Genomic DNA, 22,861 nt, shown 5'->3' on the forward strand with positions numbered 1-22,861 from the left:
TTTCAGATAAATACTTGCATGTCAGTAATGGAAAGCAGTTCTTATTATTTAATTCAAGTAATTATTGTGTGCTTTATATGGGGTCTGCATCATACAAAGTAACAAATCTGATTAATGTTAACTCTCAAGCTAAAAATCTTTTTGCAATTTCCCATTGACTTCTTGATATTATTAAAAATGTATCTATTTGAGCCAAGGCCTCCTACTTTTTGGTCCCTTCTACTTTTTCATGCACACAAGTTGTCATGCCACAGTGCATGCTCCTCATTCTAACAATGCAGAAATTCCCAGGAGCCATGCCATGTTAAAATCATTTTTTAAGCTTTCAGTGCCTCCCCCCATCTTTACATTTGTAGGACTTAGCACATTTCTTGACATATAGTCAATCTTCCGTAAATATTGATTGAATAAATAAATAAGTGTTGTAAAACAATGGATGATGTTAAAGAAGTGAAGGAAATAGAGTTTGCTCCACTATCACTGAAGGAATTGAATTATCACAAAGGGAGCAGCTGGACAGCTCAATAAGACACACAGTGATCAATGCCAAGGTGAGTGGTATAGAGAGAGATGAGGGAAATGATTTAGATACGCTAAGATTACAGTGACCTGAGATGGTCAGTCTCTCCTTAAGGAGAGACTGGAAAGGAAACTTAAAGAATAAGTCATTTGTAAGTAAGTAGGATTTTGAAGGCACAGTGGGCAGAAATTAAATAAACAAAACAAAAAATAGAGCACCAGTACCTGACCATGCTGTGAAAGTTTTGCCATAATGTGAGAAGGAGAAAGCAGAGAGCCTGGGAGGGTTCTTTGCTTTGCCTTTATCAAGAATACCTGGGGTAGAAGGAGACTCTTCTATTCTAGGGCTATTTTAGAAGCAGAAAGATGACTGGTACCTGAGGGAAAAGATACATCTGGTATTTACAGAGGGGCCAAACATGTGAAATACTCTGTGTCAAATAGAAAAACTAGCTTTAAAATACAAACAAAACCAAATAATTCACTATGATAGTGCTTCTTAAATTTTAGACAGATTCGCCTGGAGAGTGTTAAAAGACATACTGCCCCCTGCAACCAAGTTTCTGATTCAGTGGTTCTGCAGTGGGGCCTGAGAATGTGCACTTCTAACAAGTTCCCAGGCAGTGGCAGTGCTGATGCCTCTGGTTTAGAGACCCCACTTTGGCAACCACAGCACTAGAAGCATCTGAATACACATTTTGAAGAATCTAATGGTGAGACACAGGAACCGTGGGCTGCAACAAGCAGCAGTCGTGTCAAGAACCAACAGATGGGCAGAAGGTCAGGGTGACCACTGTTCCTGTAGGTTTTAAGACAAATTTCAGACAATTTAATTATGAGCACATGTTAGTTTTATTACAAACCTGCTGTGGTAGAGGTTGGAGGGACAAAAGAAAGAGAGACTCTCCAAGGCCAAAGATTTCTCCTTTAATAAGAGATATGATAGGAAATAAAAGTGGTTAGATGGTCATGGTTAGAATAAATACAAAAAGGAAATAAAGTCTTTTTAGAGATCTTTGGCTTCCTGACTGACAGTCAGCTGGATGGTTGAGCAGTTTCTTAGAAATGGTCTTGATCTGATTAAAATCCAGCAGAAAAATGCCTATTCATTTTATGAGGAATTATAATTTCTTCCCCGGTGGAAATTATGAATCACAACATACAAAAAGGTTCTGCCAGGTTTGGAACTCTTTTAAAAACAGAAGCCATCTGGGGCTGGTTGGTACTGAAGTCATAGAAATGAGCAAATAAATGAATAAATAAAAAAGGCATGCATGTAAGCAAGGGGAAACAAGAATTTGTAATTTATTGCTGGTTTCAATTTTCTCTTGACTACTTTCTTTATTCCAGGTTATTTAAATATTGAGTTAAATAAGGTATTTTTCCTGGGTATGTTTTCCTGGATTTGGGAACCGGTACTTCTCTGTGTGCAGCCATGCAGATGCTGGTGTTAAGTTACTGAGCATTTTGATCTTCTAGAAAGAGAGATTACTGGGTGAAACATCCATGTTTGAGAATGACACTTCATTTTCTATGAAGTTACCAGGAGTAGATTACACATGGAGCTGTGTGTGAGTTGCAGATCAGTTTGCTGTGGGCAAGTGAAGTATGCAGAAATGAATTCAGGGAATAAATGGTTAGCAGTGAGTTATTATCTTAGACACAGGAAAATGGTCATTTCAGACCATTGTTTTAAAACATTGTGGGGCTACCATCAGGAAATCAGCAAAGTGCAGATAGTGTTATTTTTTCTCTGCTAAAATACAAAATAGATACTAGGTCTGGGGTTCTTTATCTCCTATCCTCATCAGCATACTTCAAGAAAGACAAGAAAAAGAATGTCAGGGAAAATTCAACAAATTAACTACCAAATATTTATTAATTACCTAATATTTACAAAGCTACTTATTCATCATTGGAAAACCAAAGCCACTCCAATGACTCTGCACAGGTTACAGGTGTTTTCCTGGGAGTAGCTTGTATGAACCATTGAGCAACCATGAAGGTAGTTATTATAATAAACTGTTCACTGCAAATTAAGGAATTGGGAAGTAGATGCTTCTCTGGTCTGCTGTCAAAACTAGATTTTAACAGTTTGCATTATTTCTTTCAAGAGGTGTTATTATTTTAAAAGAAATAGAAGTTACAAGTAGAGATTTAACAGTTATAAAATGAGGGAAAGGGTCAAAAACTATTTCTGAAAAGGACCAAATAATACATTGTTTAGGATTTTTGAGCCATATAGTATCTGTCACAACTATTCAATTCTTCCATTGCAGTGCAAAAATAATTGAGCTTGGCCATGTTCCAATAAAACTTTATTTACCAAACTAGGCTGTGGGCAGATTTGGCTTGCAAACCATAGTTTACTGACCCCCTGCTGCAGGACTAACATGAACATTGTGTTACTTTATTTATCACACAGGGAACATTTAATCTCACTAGCCTCAAGAAGAGATTATCACCCCAAAAAATATATTTATGGTTGTTAAAGTTTTATTGAAGCAAATAAGAACCATGTGAAATACTTTTCCAAACTGTGTTCTTCTCCTTTCAAAGGATGTATCTCACTGTGTTTGAATCTGGACACTCAGTGATGCCAAGGCAAAAGTGTTTTATTCTCCTAAGAATGTCCTCATGCAGGCTTTTGTTTTCAAATAACAAGTTTCCCAGTTGCACATTAAATTGTACAGCTGAGGTATAGACTTTCTTCTAAGCTCTCATCTTAGGTATTGGCATAAATTCTGGCCTTTTTATTTCCATTTGCCCTTTCACAGAAACTCCCTCATTTATCTCCTAAACAGATGTTGCCGTCAGGTACCTTATGCCTAGCTCCAAAGATTGGCATATGGCTCCATCTAACCCATTGTCACCTTTGCATGAATCTGCAGCCACTGAAGCTGGAGTGAGGAGCTCTCTGCCAGGCAACCGAGGCCTTGGGGATTCAGCACTGCATCTTTTATAATGTGGTGAAGCTCCAGGCAGGGGAGAGGAAAGGCAGCCAAGACAAGTCTGCCAATTCCTGGGTTTCACAAGGCTCATTCTGCGAGTCCCTTTGTTTCTTTTTCTGCTTCTAACTTGAATTGACTGATGAAAGAGAGGAAGTGCCATTGAATAGAGGCTCTCACATTTGCCTTCTAACTTTGTTCCATAGGAAACGGGCCACCCACAGTGCTGGCAAAAGGAAGGGCAGCCAGAAGGACCTCCGACCCCCTGATCTTTGGATCCATCATGAAGAAATGGAGATGAAAAATATTGAAAAGCCATCTGGCACTGACCCTGCAGGAAGGGACTCTCCCATCCAAAGTTGCCAAGACCTCACACCAGTCAGCCACAGCCAGTCAGAAACCCAACTGGGAAGCAAAAGCACCTCTCATTCAGGTAATTACCTTTTCACTGGCATTAGGGAAAACATACCATTCTGAACCCAAGGGAGTTTTTCACTTACTTTATGGAAATGTCTTCCCCACTAATTTGCATGTCATTATGGGTCATTTATCAATAGTTAAAAGAATCTAATATAAATTTGATTAACCAATTATATGTCTTTCTTCATCATCCTGTGGCTTGATATAATTTTAATAATTCTTTTATAATTTTAATAATTCTTGAACTTTCTAAGGTTGGAAGTAGGACAGTTGGGAAATACAGAAATTTGAATCCTAAATGGATTGATTGCTTTTTGTTAATTGTTAAACAAATGTTTTGTTGAGGCAATACAATTTGAAGCCATCTGTACATTTTCCAGTTCCTTATTTCTATAGATAATTGAAAGTTAATTCTAAATTTGCTGTCAAGTCCCTGTTTTAAAAATTACATCAGGGCACTTGAAGTACAAAACACTGAATATTCTGTTACTGTGACCTTGGTTACTATGGAAATCAACTGTCATCCACATATAGTCACCTTATGTGATTCCCAGACTAGTTTGATGGGATTCTGTCTGAAAACTATGTTGTTATACACAGGGATCTGAAAAAAAGAAAAAAAAAAGCCTACTGTTCAATGAACTGGTGCAGAACAATCACTGGTGTCCAGGGATAAGTAAGAACACTGGAAAATGATTGTAAGATAGTTCACTTTCTCTGGGTCTTCATATTATCTAAGTACTTATGGGAATCATCAACCAAATACTCTCATCAAAAAATCCCTTGGTCTACTCATGATGTGATTATAGAATGAGGAGCTGCTGTTTTTAAAGTGAATTATTTGAATGTGTTACTGGTTTACTGGACTCTGTCAGCTCAGAATTGCATGAACAAGACATACAAATATTAATTGTTAACCCTGGATTGTTGAATATTTATTTTCAAACTCTTAAATGATGTCTTAGGCATCTTTAATTTCCTTGTCACTTCAGTTATTGAAGAACAGTCTAGTTCCATTGAAAACTATAATCTGAAATTTAACTAAAGATTCTCCTTTCTCATGCCCAGCTAGATATTTGGCTCTGGGGACTGGGGAAGAATTTGTTTTCTCAATCCTCCAGTACATTGGAGTGAAATGGAGTGGTGGGGTTGAGAAGAAGCGGGAGCAAAGTCTATTTCAGAAACACCCTTACATATTTTCCCCTCCTCTCCACTTTTCCTGAGCATGTGAGAGAAGAGGGATGGAGTGAAGAGGGGAGGGGAGGAGAAAGAGAAGAAAGGACAATTTGAAGTTCTTCACAGCTTTTGTGGACACATGGGCTAACCCCTAGGTGGTATCCAAATTCTGGGTCTGTTATGAAACAGAAGCATGACTTCTTTATGGCAGGGGTACTCAACCCCGGGACCATGGACCAGTACTGGTTCATGGCCTATTAGGAACTGGGTCACACAGCAGGAGGTGAGCAACGGGCAAAAGAGCAAAGCTTCATCTGTATTTACAGCCATTGCTTATCACTTCCATTACTTCCTGAGCTCCGCCTCCTGTCAGACCAGCAGCAGCATTGGATTCTTATAGGAGCATGAACCCTATTATGAACTACGCATGTGAGGGATCTAGGTTGCAGGCTCCTTATGAGAATCTAATGCCTGATGATCTGTCACTGTCTCCCATCACCCCCAAATGGGACCATCTAGTTGCAGGAAAACAAGCTGGTGTTCTCCTGGTGAGTTGTATAATTATTCCATTATATATTAAAATGTAATAATAATAGAAATAAAGTGCATAGTAAAAGTAATATGCTTGAATCATCCTGAAACCATGCTCTGCCCCCTGCCCCCAGGTCCATGAAAAAATTGTCTTCCATGAAACTGGTCCATGGTACCAAAAAGGTTGGTAACCGCTGCTTTGTGGGGCCTTGTACACCAGGCCCAGTTCCATAATGGGAGACATCAAGTCCAGGCTTACCACCTAGCACAGCTCTTCCTCTTCCCTCATGAGGCCTCTGGGAAATTCCAGCAAGGGGACTCAAGCCCAGCCAACTTTTCACACGCCCACTTGGCCCACAAGAATCTCCTATATCCTTGCCAGGCCCAATGGTGAGAGAGCTTGTACTCTACCACTGGCCCTCTCTAAACCTTGCTCTCTTCAATTACTTTTTCCTCTGCTCTGATAGACTCAGGGTAGAATACCAAGTCCGCTGCCTAAACAGGCTTTCACCTGGGGAGTGACAGAAAAATCCTTTTTGCAGGAACCTCCATATTTTACAAGTGATTCTTCTTCTAGCTTTGTTCTTGACTGGATATCAGGAAGGGGAGAACACCTCCACCTCCTACTGGAAGGGATAGAATTGCCTCTCTGACCTAAGGAGGTTTTGCCAATGACTTCTAAGACACATCCTTCTAACCTTTTCCTTTCGTCTTTTATACACTGAGATGACATTAAGTTGATGTCTCTTAATAAGTCCTGGAGGAAGGTTTAATCCCAAATGATGACTGTTTTCTTTAGAATAAAATAAAAGGGTACTTATGCCTGTTTGTCCTCAATTTGAGGACCTCGTTGCCAATTTTGTAATAACAGGAAAGTAATCCTCTAAGTCCTGCAAGTTATACTTCATGTTAAATTAAGTATTCTTCTCTCCTGCTTAAAAGAACAAAATTCAACATAAATGCACAGCATTACCAAGAAACATTATATTTAACAATGGGATTCCAGAGTAGGCAATAACTATGTAAGGAGAGATTACTGTATGTTAAATTCTATGATTAGGACTTTTGCACATTATTTTGCCTAATCTTCACAAAATACTTTGAGGTAGATGCTGTAACATTCTTTTCATATAGTAAATGAAGTAACCGAAGTTGAGAAAGGTTAAATAATGTGCTTAGACTTAAGAGCTAGGACCACAGCCAGGACCAAAATCTGACTCCAAAATTCATGTTTTGTTAATCCAGTTTCAATTAACTCATGTAATACTTTTAAGTAAGCACTTACCTTGTTTTGTGCCCATGAAATTAGTTTTTTGGATACAACCAGAAATTAATTTACAGTATTCATACTTTAGCTATGAAAAGAGAACTGAAACAAGCAATTGCTATGTAAACAACAACTAATATTATTGAGAGTTAATTTTTTATTTTACTCATTCTTCTCTACTGCTGGTATGCAAGTGGCTTAAACAAAACCTACTTCATTCTCTAACCACAAAAATATAGGATCCCACTAAAATATCTAGGAATTAAGATGATAAGTCATTGCTTCATGATATATCTCTTCTACATCTAATAGATTTCAAAATTATTTTCTTAAAAGTTTACAGTAAAGAAACGCAAGAGTTCAGGTCTGTTTGATCTCTAGGACTTATAAATAGAATTTACTTTCTTGAAATGAATTTATCCTAGTATAATTTCACTACAACAACACCACAGGATTTGTTTCTTACTTTCACTTTGGCAGAATGAACAGGTAAATTTCAGCATATGGCATTTGATAGTATTCAATTTTTAAAAATGTTCAACTCAGTGAATAATATCTATAAAAGAGCTACATAACGCCAAATGGGCAATTTGATTGAACACTTAAATTTTTGTTAGTTACTTTGATTTATATACATGTCTATTAAATCCTGTATTTAACTTTCCCAACCTCATTTGGACCAATGGTAAATAATGTCAGGTGGCAAGTTTATGAGACAAATCACAAAGTGTTACTACCAAAAAATTTATGCTTCAAAGAAAGTAAAAGGAAAATAATTTTATTTAAGTTTTCAATGAACTCATGTAATATCAAGAGCAGTCTATTCTTAGAATGAAAAAAAATACAAAACTGAAACCCCACACACAGACACCCAACAATATCAGATGACTTATTTCATAACGATGTTACCGCCAGAAGCGGTGGCTCACACCTGTAATCCCAGCACTTTGGGAGGCCGAGGTGGGCAGATCACCTGAGGTTGGGAGCTTGAGATGACCCTGACCAACATGGAGAACCCTCTCTAGTAAAAATACAAAATTAGCCAGGCGTGGTGGTACATGCTTGTAATCCCAGCTACTCGGGAGGCTGAGGCAGGAGAATCGCTTGAACCTGGGAGGCAGAGGTTGCGGTGAGCCGATATTGCACCACTGCACTCCAGCTTGGGCAACAAGAGTGAAACTCCATCTGAAAAAAAAAAAAAAAAAAAAAAAAACATAAAAGAAAAGAAAAGGAAAACTGGTTGGATCTAGAGTTACATTTTTTGGGTGGCGAGGAGAAGCACATTATATAGTGTTTTAATGTTTTCTCCTACTGTCAAACATAATTTTGAAAATTAAAGAGGAGGAAAGTCTGTTGTATTTAATTGATATTTTCACTCTTTCTGTTCATTCTTTTTGATTATCTGAGATTCCTCTTACTACTTCCTGTCTGTTTAGAGAAATTTCATTACCTATTTTTTGATGGTTTATCTGCTTGAGACAAATTCTCTTCATTTTCCTTCATTGGACAATGACTTGATTTCACCTTCATTCTTGAAGTATATTTTTGTTAGATATTGTTAATCCAACTCTGGTTTGGCAGTTCTCTTTTAGCACTTGAAAAATGTGTTAGATACTTCTGGCCTTCGTGATTACTGATGAGAAATCTGCTGTCTTTTGAATTGTTTTACCCATACAAGTTGTTTACCTCTCACTACTTCCAATATTTTTTGTTGTTCTTGTCTTTAGTTTTAAGAAGCTGAACTGTGATGTGTCTGGTGTGAATTTCTTTGGTTTTATCCTGTTTTGGGGTTGCTGAATTTCTTGAAACTGTAACGTTTATTTATGTCTTTTGTCAAATTTTGGAAATATTGGCCCATAATTCTTTAAATATTTTTAGTTTCACACTCTTTTTCCTCTTTTATTGACTCTTTGGACACTATAATTTTTCCCAAAAAGTGCTGCTTTTCTTTTCTTTTAAAATTAATTAATTAATTAATTTGGAGATGGCGTCTCACTCTGTTGCCCAGGCTGGAGTGCAGTAGTGCAACCTTGACTCACTGCAACCTCCGCCTCCCGGGTTTCAACGATTCTCCTGCCTCAGTCTCCTGAGTAGCTGGGACTACAGGCACACGCCACCACTCCTGGCTGATTTTTTGTATTTTTAGTAGAGACAGAGTTTCACCATGTTAGCCAGGATGGTCTCGATCTCTTGACCTCATGATCTGCCCGCCTAGGCCTCCCAAAGTGCTGGGAATACAGGCATGAGCCACCATGCCTGGCCAAAGCGATGCTTTTCTAAAGTTGCCATTTTATTTCTTTTAGTTTATTTCCTTTTTAGAGATGGGGTCTCACTCTGTTGCCCAGACTGGTCTCAAAACTGTCTCCTGCCTTGGCCTCTGTAACAGCTGCAATCACAGGCATGAGCTACACACGCAGTGGTTGCCATTTTAAAACCCACACACTTTTAAATGCTCTGGTCTCCTAGGAAACTTTTTCAATATTTTTACCATTAGGGTGTACTTCTTTGGTAGATGGTTTCTGGTCAATCTTGTGATCCTTATTCCCCTCTTCTCTCTTCTATACAGACTTTCCAGATAGCCAGCTTTTCACCAAGACTTTGTGGCTATAGCTTGAGAAATAGCTTTGCTAGAAAGTATTATTTCTCTTTGTACTTACAGGAAATTTGAAATGTATCTTCTTTTCCGTTTTGTGATTCTGCTGAAGGAATAATATTTGCATAGTTCATTTTTTATTATTTTTATTTTTGAGACTGAGTCTCTCTCTGTCACTGAGGCTGGAGTGCAGTGGCACAATCTCAGCTCATTGCAACCTCCGCCTCCTGAGTTCAAGTGATTCTTCTGCCTCAGCCTTCTGGGTAGCTGGAACTACAGGGAGCCACCATCACACCCAGCTTATTTTGGTATTTTTAGTAGAGATGGAGTTTCACCATTTTGGCCAGGTTAGTCTCGAACTCCTGACCTCCAGTGATCCTCCTGCCTCAGCTTCCCAAAGTTGTAGGATTACAGGCGTGAGCCACCATGCCTGGCCAGGTTTGCAATCTGTTTTATATGATTCTGTGTAGTTTTTGTAGGGTGTGTGGACATAGTTCAATTTTGGAAGCTTCCGTGACTTCACCTATGTGGAAGCTTCTCCCAGTATAATTTTTTATTTTAAATTGTATTAATTATGCTGTTAATTTTTTTAAAAAATGCATGCATGTGATAAAAAATAAAAAAAACAAAAAACGTTTCAAAAAATAGTAAGTACCCAAAATGGTAAAACGTATGTTTGCCTCTTCCCCATCCCAAATTCCTATTCCCTTTCACAAAAGGAAAACAACATTAAAAATTTTGTATATAATCTTATTACATAGATATAAGTGTGTATTTATAAATATATATATTCATATACACATAGAAGTGTATGTCACAATATGGTTTTATATGCATACTATACAAATGGGAACATATACTATTCAGAACTTCAGTTTTTTTAATATGTATTATAATTAACTTCAAATCTGCATATATCCATTTTTCTAATTTGTAGTGACTCTTTAGTATGACATTTTATGGAATCCTAATAAATTTATGTAAATATGTCTGCTCTTATTTGAAGAATGTAGTTTATTTCTTGTGGGCTTTTTGTAATGAAATTTAATATGGTTGGGCTTAAAGTGTTAGTTGAATGAATTATAGTAAATTAATATAGTGGAATATTACATAGCTATTAAAAATTATGCTAACTTATTAACAGAGAAATATTTTTGTGTTACCTTTTAAAGCAGGTTACAAAAAGTATGCATAATGCCATTTTTGAAAAATATATTAACGTATGCCCTCCCACTTTCACATATATAAACATATGCAAAAATTATAAGCATCAAAATATAAATAATGGTTTATTGTGTGCAATGAGTTTAGAGTTTATGGTTAATTTCATTAAGATTTATACAATGAAATATATTCAGGTAACAAGAAGGCAGATATTATCATAGAAAACATCTGTAAGACTAAAAAGGCATTGGAATGGCTGCTAGAAATTATGTAAAGTGTTGCATTCTTGAAGAGGGCATGTTTCTCAGGAGTGTATATTTTTTAGGTCAAGACACTGAGGAAGCAGGGAGCTCTATGTCCACTCTGGAGAGGTCACTGGCTGCACGCCGAGCCCCCCGGGCCAAGCTCATGATTCCCATGGATGCCCAGTCCAACAATCCTGGTGAGTCAATATTGATGCCACAATGAAGAGATGAAATGCTTTCTATATGTATCTTTTCTATAAAACATCAAATTATCAAAAGTAATTAGAATTTTCCCTGAACTTTCTGGGCAAATGGAAATGAGGAATGCCTAAAACCACGTCATTAATAATTTGAAGTCCAAGTCTTCATTCTGTTACTGTATTTTTTGTATACAATCAAATGATCTGTTGGCAAACAGATGGTTATATATTTAAGACATTGTTTGTAAAATATACGAATTTACAAAAAAGAGCTGATATATATTTTAATATTATTGATCTTATTCCAATAATCATCTCCATAGTTTATTTATTTACTTTTTGAGACAGAATCTTGCTGTGTTGCCCAGGTTGGAGTGCAGTGGCATGATCTTGGCTCACTGCAACTTCCACCTCCCAGATTCAAGCGATTCTCATGCCTCAGTCTTCCAAGAAGCTAGAACTACAGGTGTGCACAACCATGCCCAGCTAATTTTTGTATTATTAGTACAGACAGGGTTTTACCATGTTGGCCAAGCTGATCTCTAGCTCCTGACCTCATGTGATCTGTCTTCTTCAGCCTCCCAAAGTGCTGGGAATATAGGCATAAGCTACTGTGCCCATCCTCCATAGCTTTTTAAATAAACTTTTTAATGTGTCTAATTCTCACACTTAAATAATCCAGCTCCTTTATTTTTTTTTTCTTTTTTTTTGAGACGGAGTCTTGCTCTGTTGCCCGGTCTGGAGTGCAGTGGCCGGATCTCAACTCACTGCAAGCTCCGATTCCCAGGTTTATGCCATTCTCCTGCCTCAGCCTCCCGTGTAGCTGGGACTACAGGTGGCCGCCACCTCGCCCGGCTAGTTTTTTGTATTTTTTAGTAGAGACGGGGTTTCACCGTATTAGCCAGGATGGTGTCGATCTCCTGACCTCGTGATCCGCCCGTCTCGGCCTCCCAAAGTGCTGGGATTACAGGCTTGAGCCACTGCGCCGGGCCAATCCAGCTCCTTTAAAGCAGATGTTGACAGACACCCACTTACTACACCTCCCTTGTTGAAGTTTTCTGTCATCCTCCCACATTCACTGAAGATATTATTATCTGGGAATCACTTCCTTTCCAATTACTTCTATGCTCAGTCGTGGTAATTACAGTATTTGTGCAGATAATCCATCTGATACTCTAGATGGTTAGTTCCTCTATGTTACCTGCAAAGATATTGATTCCTTCCCACTTTAATTCATAAATTCCATGTCACACCAAATCAAACCAGTACAAAATGTCAATTCCTGTTACCTTATTTGCTACCTGCTCACTTACTTTATTGCCCCCTTGCCATCAAGTCTTCAATCCCACCAGGACCTCCAATCCATCAACTCTGCCATTTCCTCCCATCCTTCATCCACCTTGTGTCCTCATTTATCTGCAAGCTCAACTTAGGTTTTATAGTCACTTATTTTCAGTCTCATCTCCCTTTATCCTCCTTCCCCATCTTACTCACCTGAAAAAAAAAACCTGGTTAAATAAGCAGCTCCCCAATTCTTACCCCTTTCCCTAATAGCGAAATGTATCTGGAGAAAAACATACAGCCTGCTTACTGAATATTTATGATCAGAAGTCCAAGGTGAGCTCTCACTATTTGAAAATGACACTGTATTTCTCTAGTGGTTCATAATTACACTTTACAAGATGAATGTCTTATATGTATTCTTACTTTTCAGATTTCAATATCTCCTTCTTTCCCTATGCTTAGCAAAAAATCTTAGGGAGAAAAATGCATTCAGAAAGTGGTATCCTTGTCCTTCCATCAAATCTAATTGATCTGTTAGTGCTGCTCTCTGAGTATCTTGTTGAAATCCCCCCTCACCCATTTAGGGACTTTTCTGTAATTACCCCTTCCCTTTCCTGCATTGTCAGTTTTTCTTCCTTATTTATCACTGCAGTAAACACACAAATATTAATATTCTCTCATAACTCCTGTTTTGTAACACTCAATGCCACTTCCACCTCCAATTAAAACCGTATTTACTGAAAAAATTTTAAAATTATCTGTACTAACTTTCTTCTCTTTCTAAGCTTTCTTATTAGTTTTAATAAGGTTTTTACAGTCACTCTCCACTGAATCCATGATTGCCAAGGTTATCAATAATCTCCACATTATCAAATTCAACAGTCAAGTCACAGACTCTCAGAAACAATTGGCATAGGTTCTCACTTATTTCCCTGAAACACTTTCTCACTTTGGCATGTAGTGTACTAGATGCCCCTGGTTTTCTTCCTACCCTTCTGACTGCTCCTCCTCAGTATCCTTCACTTATTTCTCTTCTTCTTCCTGATATCTAAGAGTCAGAGAATGCCCCAAGGGTCAGTCTTCAGGCATCCTCTCTTTTCTCCCTACACCTGCTTCTTAGATAATGTCATCTAGTATCAGTGGCCTTAAATATTATTAAAATGCTAATGAATCCTGGTTGACATTATCCTGAGGCAGGATCTCTAGGGCAAGGACAAAATGCCACCAGTCTCTTTGCTAAAGCATAGAAAGAGTCTCCTTTGCTCCATTTCCCAATAATTTCCTCATCGCCATCTGGGGACACCTCAGCCTGGGCTTCATTGTCCGTGTCACTACAAGCATTTTGGTCAAAACTGTTCATCAAGTCTCTAGGCAATTCCAAACTTTCCCACATCTTCCTGTCTTCTTCTTAGCCCTCCAAATTGTTCCAACCTCTGACCATTACCCAGGTCCAAAGTCACGTCCACATTTTCAGATTATCTTTATATTAGTGCCACACTCTTTGTGGTACCAATTTACTGTATTAGTCCATTTTTACACTGCTATAAAGATACTACCTGAGACTCAGTAATTCAAAAACATAGGAGGTTTAATTGACTAACAGTTGCGCATGGATGGGGAGGCCTCGTGAAACTCAGAATCATGGTGGAAGGTGAAGAAGAGACAAGTACCTTCTTCACAAGCCAGCAGGAAAGAGAGAGAGAGAACGAAGGGAGAAAAGCCCCTTATAAAACCACCAGATCTCATGAGAACTCACTCACCATCATGAGGAGCATGGGGGGAACTGCCCCAATGAGTCAGTCACCTCCCACTTTGTCCCTGTCTTGTCACAGGGGGAAATACAATTCGAGATGAGATTTGGGTGGGGACACAGAGCCAGATTATATTAATCAACTTACTCTGTTCAGAAACTCTAGTTTCATGCCTCTTTATTCTGATTTCCTTATACCCTAAATTCAATCTTTAACCAAATTATTGTTTTCAAAACATTTCCCAAATTTGACCACTCTTTTCCATCTTCACTGTTTTGCCCTTATCCAAGCTACCATCATCTCTTACAGATTACTAGACTACAGCAATAAGTGTGTAACTAGCCTCTTCTTTAGCTTTTTGGAAAAAAAAACTATTCATAATTTTTGTGGGTACATAGTAGGTGTATATATTTATGGGGTACATAAGATGTTTTGATACAAGCATGCAATATGTAGTAATCACATCGTGGAGAATGTGTTATCCATCCATGCAAGTGTTTATCATTTTTGTTAAAAAAAATCCAATTATACTCTTAGTTATTTTTAAATGTACAATTAAGTTATTATTGACTACAGTCACCCTATTGTGCTATCAAATAGTAGGTCTTATTCATTCTTTCTATTTTTTGTACCCATTAATCTTCATTAGCTTTTGCCCTAACAGTTAATTGTCTACACAGCTGTCTCTCAATATGTAAATTAGATAATATTGTTCCTCTGTGACTTCCATCACATGTAGAAACAAAATCCACTAATGTCCTACAAGGTCCCATGTGATTTAGTCTCTGGGTTTATCCCTCACTTTATCTCCTATTGCTCCTTTCTGTAATTCATTACAATCACATAACCTTCATCTGTGTTCCTTGGATAATAGGCACATCTCTGTTCAAGGACTCTGCACTTGCTGTAGTCTTTGTCTGGAATCTCTTTTTGTAGATATTTACATGTCTTATCCCCCATTTCTTTCAGGTCTCCATTCAACTGCCAACTTCTTAAGCAAGTCTTCCGTGACCATTGCCTAACATAGCATCTCTGGTCACTCCCTACTTTTCTATTATGCTTCATTTTTCTTTATTAATCCATTACACTATTCTATTTGTGGTTTTGTGTTTGTTATTTATTTGCCTCCTGTTTTTTAATATAATCTTTATAGGGGCAAGGATTTTGCCTATTTTGGTCATTTTGTGTCCCAAATACCCAGAACAGCACCTGGCACATGATAGGCACACAGTCAATACCATTTAGTCAAATGAATAAATTCATAGTTGTTTCTTTTTATCTACCATAGGCCACATCCTCCCTATGCTCCATTACATCTTCTCTCAATTTTACTATAATGAATGCAAAAACTTACATGGCATTTATAGTGAATGCCAACTGTTCAAGTCATGTAGTAAGCCCTATTATTATGCTTCTCATTGTTAGGTTCTCTCATTTACTAGTGAGAGAAGAAAGGCTTGGAGAGTTTAAGTAATTAGCTGGCAGTCACACAGCTAGTACGTGCTATAGCCAGAATTTGGACCCAGAAGTTCTGATTTCAGAGTTCAGCGTTCTTAATCACTATGCTCCTAGCTGTCATACCCTATGAAGCTATTGTCCTTTTTCTTTTATACCTTTCACTACTGAGAAAGATACTGTGCACTTAGTTGCCTTTTTTTCCCTCTAGCTGCTTTCCTCTTACTAAGTTCTATCTGTGCCAATCATGTATTGCTTTCTTCTCAAAAATTATTGTACTTTAAAATCTGTGGAGCTTTCCTATCCCATCTAATTAGAAGTAGCTTCCTCATATAATAAGTTCCCATATGCCATTGCATTTTCTTTCACAGTATCTTTGAATCCCTGGCTATCCTCCTATTCTCAACTCTTTTATGTCTTCTTTGTGACTTCACCTCTAAACTACCAAGACAGCTTCCTAGCTAAGTCTTTCTGGCTCTAGCATCTTCCAGATTCTTAGGCATCCTGCTTGCCAGATTTCTTCCTAAAACAAGTTAAACATGGCATTCCATCCCATACATTTCTCCAGTGGCTCCCACTTTCTGCCAAGAAAAACAAAACAAAACAAACATTTTTGAAAACCTTTAAACGTTTTTAGCATATCATATTGGAATCTAGATTTCTGTTACTCTATCCTTATATGTACTCAGACTCATGCTAAGGTAGACTCATTGCTGATTTACAAATATGCACTGTCCTTCATCTGTTTTTTTCCCTTTATATATTTCTTTCCTTTTGAAATGACTCAGTGGATAGCTCAACCTAAGAAGTTTTATGTATCCTTCAAAGACCAGAGTAGATATTGATGCTCTTACAAATGCTTTTCTGATTACTCCATCTAGAAATAATGACTCCCTTTTATATATTTGAATAACATGTTCTTGTAGCACAATATAGCATTTATTACACACAATACTGCCTTATATGCTTAGGCTTTCAAGTCCAAATCTTCCCTCCTCTAACAGCTTGTGAATTAGTTCATGATAAGGATGTAATATATCTAATTCATCTTCATATTCAGACATTTTATTGTTTAGTACCTAGCACAAAATTGGTGCTTGCTAAATATCTGTCCAATGAATGAAAAAACAAATAAATGTATTATTAAAATGCCTTCCTTATGTTTGTAACACATCGACGTTTGGCAGGCTCTTTTTTTGTCAGTTATAAATAGAATGTCATCTAACAAAATTGTCTGATGTATTAAGAGCACTTAAACTTGTTTTCATTAAACAGAAAGGGAAATAATAGGCTTAGAAAGAAAGAGAAAGAAATCTAACAAGTATGAAAAATTTTAATATTATTCACTTGGTAAATACATTGCTAATTATTTTCATTTAATCCTCACAATATTATCATGTGTTAAGATTATCCTGATTTTACACATGGGAAACAGCAATTCAGACAGCTTAAGCAACTTCCTCTAGGATACTTGGACAACCTCAGAGCCTCTATGGTATACTGCTTTTCCAAAGATAAATATGGCTTTTATCTCCTAAATTATTCATATCCTTTTATTTTTCAAAAAGATTTTCTGAAGGTGCTGTCTCCATTGTCTAAACGTGGAAGCTGAGGCTCTGAGAGTCTGAACTTGAAACCTCTGCTTGATCTATCTACTCTAATGTATTGCTTCATATTGTCATCTTGAGTTCAGAGTTTTTGTATGCCTAAAATAACAAATCTTCTCTCACTCTTAGTGTCTTACTCTACATGAATGGAACCCATAAAATTACCAGAAATTAATTGTTGTTAATTTTTGTAATTATCAGATAACAACACATACATGGTTTTAAACCATCAAATAGTTTTTATAAGGATATTATGATTCAACAATTCCATTCCTAGATATATTCTACTCTTGGATACATACTCAATGGAAATATATAAAATGTTAGTCAACAGGTGCATATAATAATGTGGTCTATTTGTCATTATCACATCTTCATTACAATAGATGAATATATTATAGTGTATTCGTATAGTGGAGTATGATGCAGCAATAAAAATAAACTAAAATTATACAAAACAATATGGAGAATCTCACAGGTGTAAAATTACAATACAGAAACCTGATGCATCTATGTGATTCAATTTATGTAAAATTAGAAAATGAGTAAAATAATCCATGGGAGTTAATACGGTTTGGCTGTGTGCCCACCGAAATCTCATCTTGAATTCCCATGTCTTGTGGGAAGGTCCCAGTGGGAGGTAATTGAATCATGGGGCAGGTCTTTCCTGTGTTATTCTTGTGATAATGAATATGTCTCACAAGATCTGATGGTTTTTAAAATGGGAGTCTCTGTGAACAAGCTCTCTTCTCTTCTCTGCCGTCATGTGAGATGTGCCTTTCACCTTCTGCCACAATTGTAAGGTCTCCTCAGTCACATGGAACTGTAAGTCCAATAAAGCTCTTTTGTAAATTGCTTAGTCTCAGGTGTGCATTTATCAGCAGTGTGAAAATGGACTGATACAGTAAATTGGTACCAGGAGTGGGGCATTGCTGAAAAGATACTCGAAAATGTGGACGTGACTTTGGAGCTCAGTAACAGCTAGAGATTGGAATCGTTTGGAGGGCTCAGAAGAAGATAGGAAAAGGTGAGAAAGTTTGGAACTTCCTAGAGACTTGTTGAATGGCTTTGGCCAAAATACTGATAATGATACGGACAATGAAATCCAGTCTGAGGTAGTCTCAGATGGAGATGAGGAACTTGTTGGAAACTGGAGCAAAGGTGACTCTGGTTATGTTTTAGCAAAAAGACTGGTGGCATTTTGCCCCTGGCCTAGAGATTTTTGGAACTTTGAACTTGAGAGAGATTATTTAGGGTATCTAGCAGAAGAAATTTCTAAGCAATAAAGCATTTAAGATGTGACTTGGGTGCTATTAAAGGCATTCAGTTTTACAAGGGAAGCAGAGAATAAAAATTCAGAAAATTTGCCCCCTGACAATACATTATAAAAGAAAATCCCATTTTCTGAGAAGAAATTGAAGCTGGCTGCAGAAATTTGCATAATCAACAAGGAGCTGAATGTTAATCCACAAGACAATGGGGAAAATGTCTCCAGGGCATGTCAGAAGTCTTCACAGCAGCCCCTCACATCACAGGCCTGGAGGCCTAGGAGGAAAAAGTGGTTTCATGGACCAGGCCCAGGATCTGTGAGCTGTGTGCAGCCTATGGACGTGGTGCCCTGTGTCCTAGCTGCTCCAGCTGTGGCTGAAAGGAGCCAACATAGAGCTCAGTCATGGCTTCAAAGGGTGCAACCCTCAAGCCTTGGCAGCTTCCATGTGATGTTGAGCCTTCCAGTGCACAGAAGTCAAGAACTGGGGTTTGGGAACCTCTGCCTGGATTTCAGAGGATGTATGGAAATGCCTGGATGTCCAGGCAGAATTTTGCTGCAGGGGTGGGGCTCTCATGGAGAATCTCTACTAGGGCAGTGCAGAAGGGAGATGTGGAGTCACAGCCCCCACACAGAGTCCCTACTGGGTCACTGTCTAGTGGGGTTGTGAGAAGAGGGCCACCATCCTCCAGACTCCAGAATGGTAGATCCACTGACAGCTTGCACTGTGCACCTGGAAGAGCTGCAGACACTCAATGCCAGCTCATGAAAGCAGCCAGAAGGGAGGCTGTACCCTGCAGAGCCACAGGGATGGAGATGCCCAAGACCGTGGGAACCTACCTCTTGCATCAGCGTGACCTGAATGTGAGACAAGGAGTCAGAGGGGATCATTTTGGAGCTTTAAGGTTTGACTGCCCTGCTGAATTTTGGACTTTCATGGGACCTGTAGCCCCTCTCTTTTAGCTAATTTATCCCATTTGGAATGACTGTATATACCCAATGCCTGTAACCCCATTTTATATATGAAGTACCTAACTTACTTTTGATTTTACAGGCTAATAGGTGGAAAGGACTTGCCTTGTCTCATATGAGATGTTGGGCTATGGACTTTTGAGTTAATGCTGAAATGAGTTAAGACTTTGGGGGACCATTGGAAAGGCAAGCTTAGTTTTAAAATGTGAGAACATTAGATTTGGGAGGGGCCAGGGGCAGAATTATATGGTTTGGCTGTGTCCCCACCCAAATCTCATCTTGAATTCCCATGTGTTGTGGGAGTGACCCAGCAAGAGGTAACTGAATTTTGGGGCCAGGTTTTTCCTGTGCTGTTCTCATGATAGTGAATAAGTCTCACAAGATCTGATGATTTTAAAAATGGGAGTCTCCTTGCACAAGTTGTCTTCTCTTGTCTGCCGCCATGTGAGATATGCCTTTTGCCTTCTGCCATGATTGTGAGACCTTCCCAGCCACGTGGAAGTGTAAGTCCAGTAAACCTCTTTTTTTTTTTTTTTTTTTTTTTTGTAAATTGCCGAGTCTTGGGTATGTCTTTATCAGGATCATGGAAACAGACTATACAGGGTTAAAATTCAGGAGGACAGTTACTTTTGATGGAAGTGGATTACTGGACCAGAAGGTACTATAGGGCACCTTCTCATAATGTGTTATTTCTTGTTCTGGATGACAGATGCCAGGTATTTCACTCTGGAAAAACATTAAGCACTGTATTTAGCATATTCTCAATTTTCCCTATGTATATTATAATTCAATGAGAAAAAAGACAATAGAATATATATATTTTTAAATAACTTGGTCACACTGCATTCATTGTTATCTACAAGCTGTTTGTTGGTGAAACTGTATCCAACGAAAGAAAATTATACAAACATAGTTGATTTTAAAATATTTTTTTATTTTTTTGAGTCAGAGTCTCACTCTGTTGCCCAGCTGCAGTGCAGTGGTACAATACCTGTTCACTGTAACCTCCACCTCCTGGGCTCAAGCAAACTTCCTGCCTCGGCCTCCTGAGTAGATGGGACTGCAGACACAAGCCAACATGCCCAGCTAGTTTTCGTATTTTTTGAAGAGACGAGGTTTCACCATGTTGCCCAGGCTGGTCTCAAACTCCTGGACTCAAGTGATCCTCCTGCCTCTGCTTCCCAATGTGTTGGGAGTACAGGTGTGACCCTGCATGCCTGGTCCAAATAAATACTTAAACTTTTTGATAAAATAGCCCTTTGCATCTGAGGTGATTGATAAGGCCATAGATAACTATGTTTAAAAATGGTATATCTGTATCTTGGCAGAGTTATGATTTCATTCAGGAGAGTACATAATTTTATAATGGCCCCATTTGCAATTATTTATATTTGCTGGGGCATCAAGCCTTGCATAAACTAAAGCCATAGCATTGTTCAGATTTCTAGTCACATATATAAAGATCGTTGCTATTTCACTGAGGAATCATTATTCCTATAAGATTGTTATTTTCTTTCTTCCTTGACATTTTTTACTATGTGCTATAAAATGTTAATTAACAGATAAAACATAAGTTATCTAAAGTTGTTTTGGCTCTTAAAGCTCACAGAGAAAGCGTATTTAATTTCATGGGAAGGCAGAATCTTCTTATTTGTCTAAGATTATACTTTTTGGTTGAAAATATTATATGGCATATGCCACTCCTTACCCCCAAGCATTCTTCACAGCTAAATTAGCTGAGGCTCATGAGAAACATGCCAGCTGACAGCACAGGCAGGAGATGAACCCTAATCTTTTGTTTCCACAACCTAGTTGCTCTTATTATAGAATGTTGGCAAAAGTTGATTATTTGTATAATGGCCAAAAAATTATTTTAAATGCTGCTTCTTACTATAATGAAATTAATTACAAAAAAGTCAGAACAGAGTTTGGAAAAAAGGATATTTATTGACAAGTGCTTTCTGGAATAAAACCAGTGAGGGTGAAGGATACAGAATCGGGGCAAGGAAGGGATTAAACTGGTAATGCTGTTTAGTGGAGACCTCAGCTGACCTGAGACTGTCCTTTAGGGTTGTCCTAAATGAGGCAAGGGAGACTGGCCTTCTGTATCCTGACTCAAGTAATCTTTCATGCAGGCTATTTCCAAGACTCCTAGGAGTAAGGAGTGCAGACAGTCATTCTAGTATGATAAATATAAACAGCACATACATTTTCAACTATTCAGAACTGTAGGAACAGTGGTGAGAAGAAAGTTCAAATCACACTTAAATGTGCATTAGAAATGATCTCATTACCTAATACATGATTTTAAATACTAATCTGATCAATTCATTGTTAATATGAGTTTTTATTCTTTGACTCTTCAATGACATACTTCATTCCACCTCTTACTCTGAATTACTGAAAGGAACAGTATTTTTTATGCAAACTCTATAGGCCCACAATGCATTATGCATTATGCAATGTTTTGTGTGATGCCATGGCTCTATATAAAAATGGAATTAAAAAGTGTTGTTAATGAATGAGAATTGGAGACCCAGATGTTGTTTCTTGGTAGTTCTATAAGAAAATAAATTTTCAAACAAAATCCATCTATTGTTAATTCTATTGGACTACCAAAATCAGCAAGTCAGTAGTTATGCAGACACAGTCAAGATGACTTTTAAGCTTAAAAAGGTTCCTGTAGAGAGTACAGAATTATGCCTTTTCAGGGAATTTTACAAGAAAAGAAGTAGTTTGTTTTTCAAAGATATAGGAATAATGAAGAAGGGATCTGGCAAAGGGTTGGTGAAAGCAAATATTTTAGATGATGGAGTATAAAAGGTATACCAATTTAGCTTCTAGAAAGTTTCTAGAGAAATGTAAAAATACAGATCTTCCTTTTAAGACTTAGATTGCCTAATTATTTCTTAATTCCTAATGTCTTAGAGATTTCTTCAACAAAATGGACCATTTCTTTTTTTTCTATTTTTTATTTAATTTTATTACATTTTAAGTTCTAGGGTACATGTGCACAAAGTGCAGGTGTGTTACATATGTATACATGTGCCATGTTGGTATGCTGCACCCATTAACTCTCCATTTACATTAGGTATATCTCCTAATGCTATCCCTCCCCTCTCCCACCACCCCACGACAGGCGTGTGATGTGATGCCTTCCTGTGTGGAAGTGTTCTCATTGTTCAATTCCCACCTATGAGTCAGAACATGTGGTATTTGGTTTTCTGTCCTTGAGATAGTTTGCTGAGAATGCTGCATCCATGGCCCTACAAAGGACAGGAACTCATCCTTTTTTATGCCTGCATAGTATTCCAAGGTGTATATGTGCCACATTTTCTTAATCCAGTAGGTCATTGATGGAAATTTGGGTTGGTTCCAAGTCTTTGCTATTGTGAAGAGTGCTGCAATAAACATATGTGTGCATGTGTCTTTATAGCAGCATGATTTATAATCCTTTGGGTA

General features: G+C 37.8%; 1 protein-coding gene across 1 annotated transcript in view; it reads left to right on the plus strand.

Annotated features, from left to right (window-relative positions):
• LOC105534661 (netrin receptor DCC) overlaps positions 1–22,861 on the plus strand; it is a 389,147-nt gene that overhangs the window by 301,400 nt on the left and 64,886 nt on the right. Inside the window, exons 17-18 of the mRNA XM_011973437.1 lie at positions 3,674–3,900; positions 10,944–11,060. Coding sequence (XP_011828827.1) covers positions 3,674–3,900; positions 10,944–11,060 — 344 coding nt within the window. The remainder of the gene's footprint in view (positions 1–3,673; positions 3,901–10,943; positions 11,061–22,861) is intronic.

Source organism: Mandrillus leucophaeus, unplaced genomic scaffold (assembly GCF_000951045.1).
Source record: "Mandrillus leucophaeus isolate KB7577 unplaced genomic scaffold, Mleu.le_1.0 Scaffold1375, whole genome shotgun sequence".
NCBI classification, from domain to species: Eukaryota; Metazoa; Chordata; class Mammalia; order Primates; family Cercopithecidae; genus Mandrillus; species Mandrillus leucophaeus.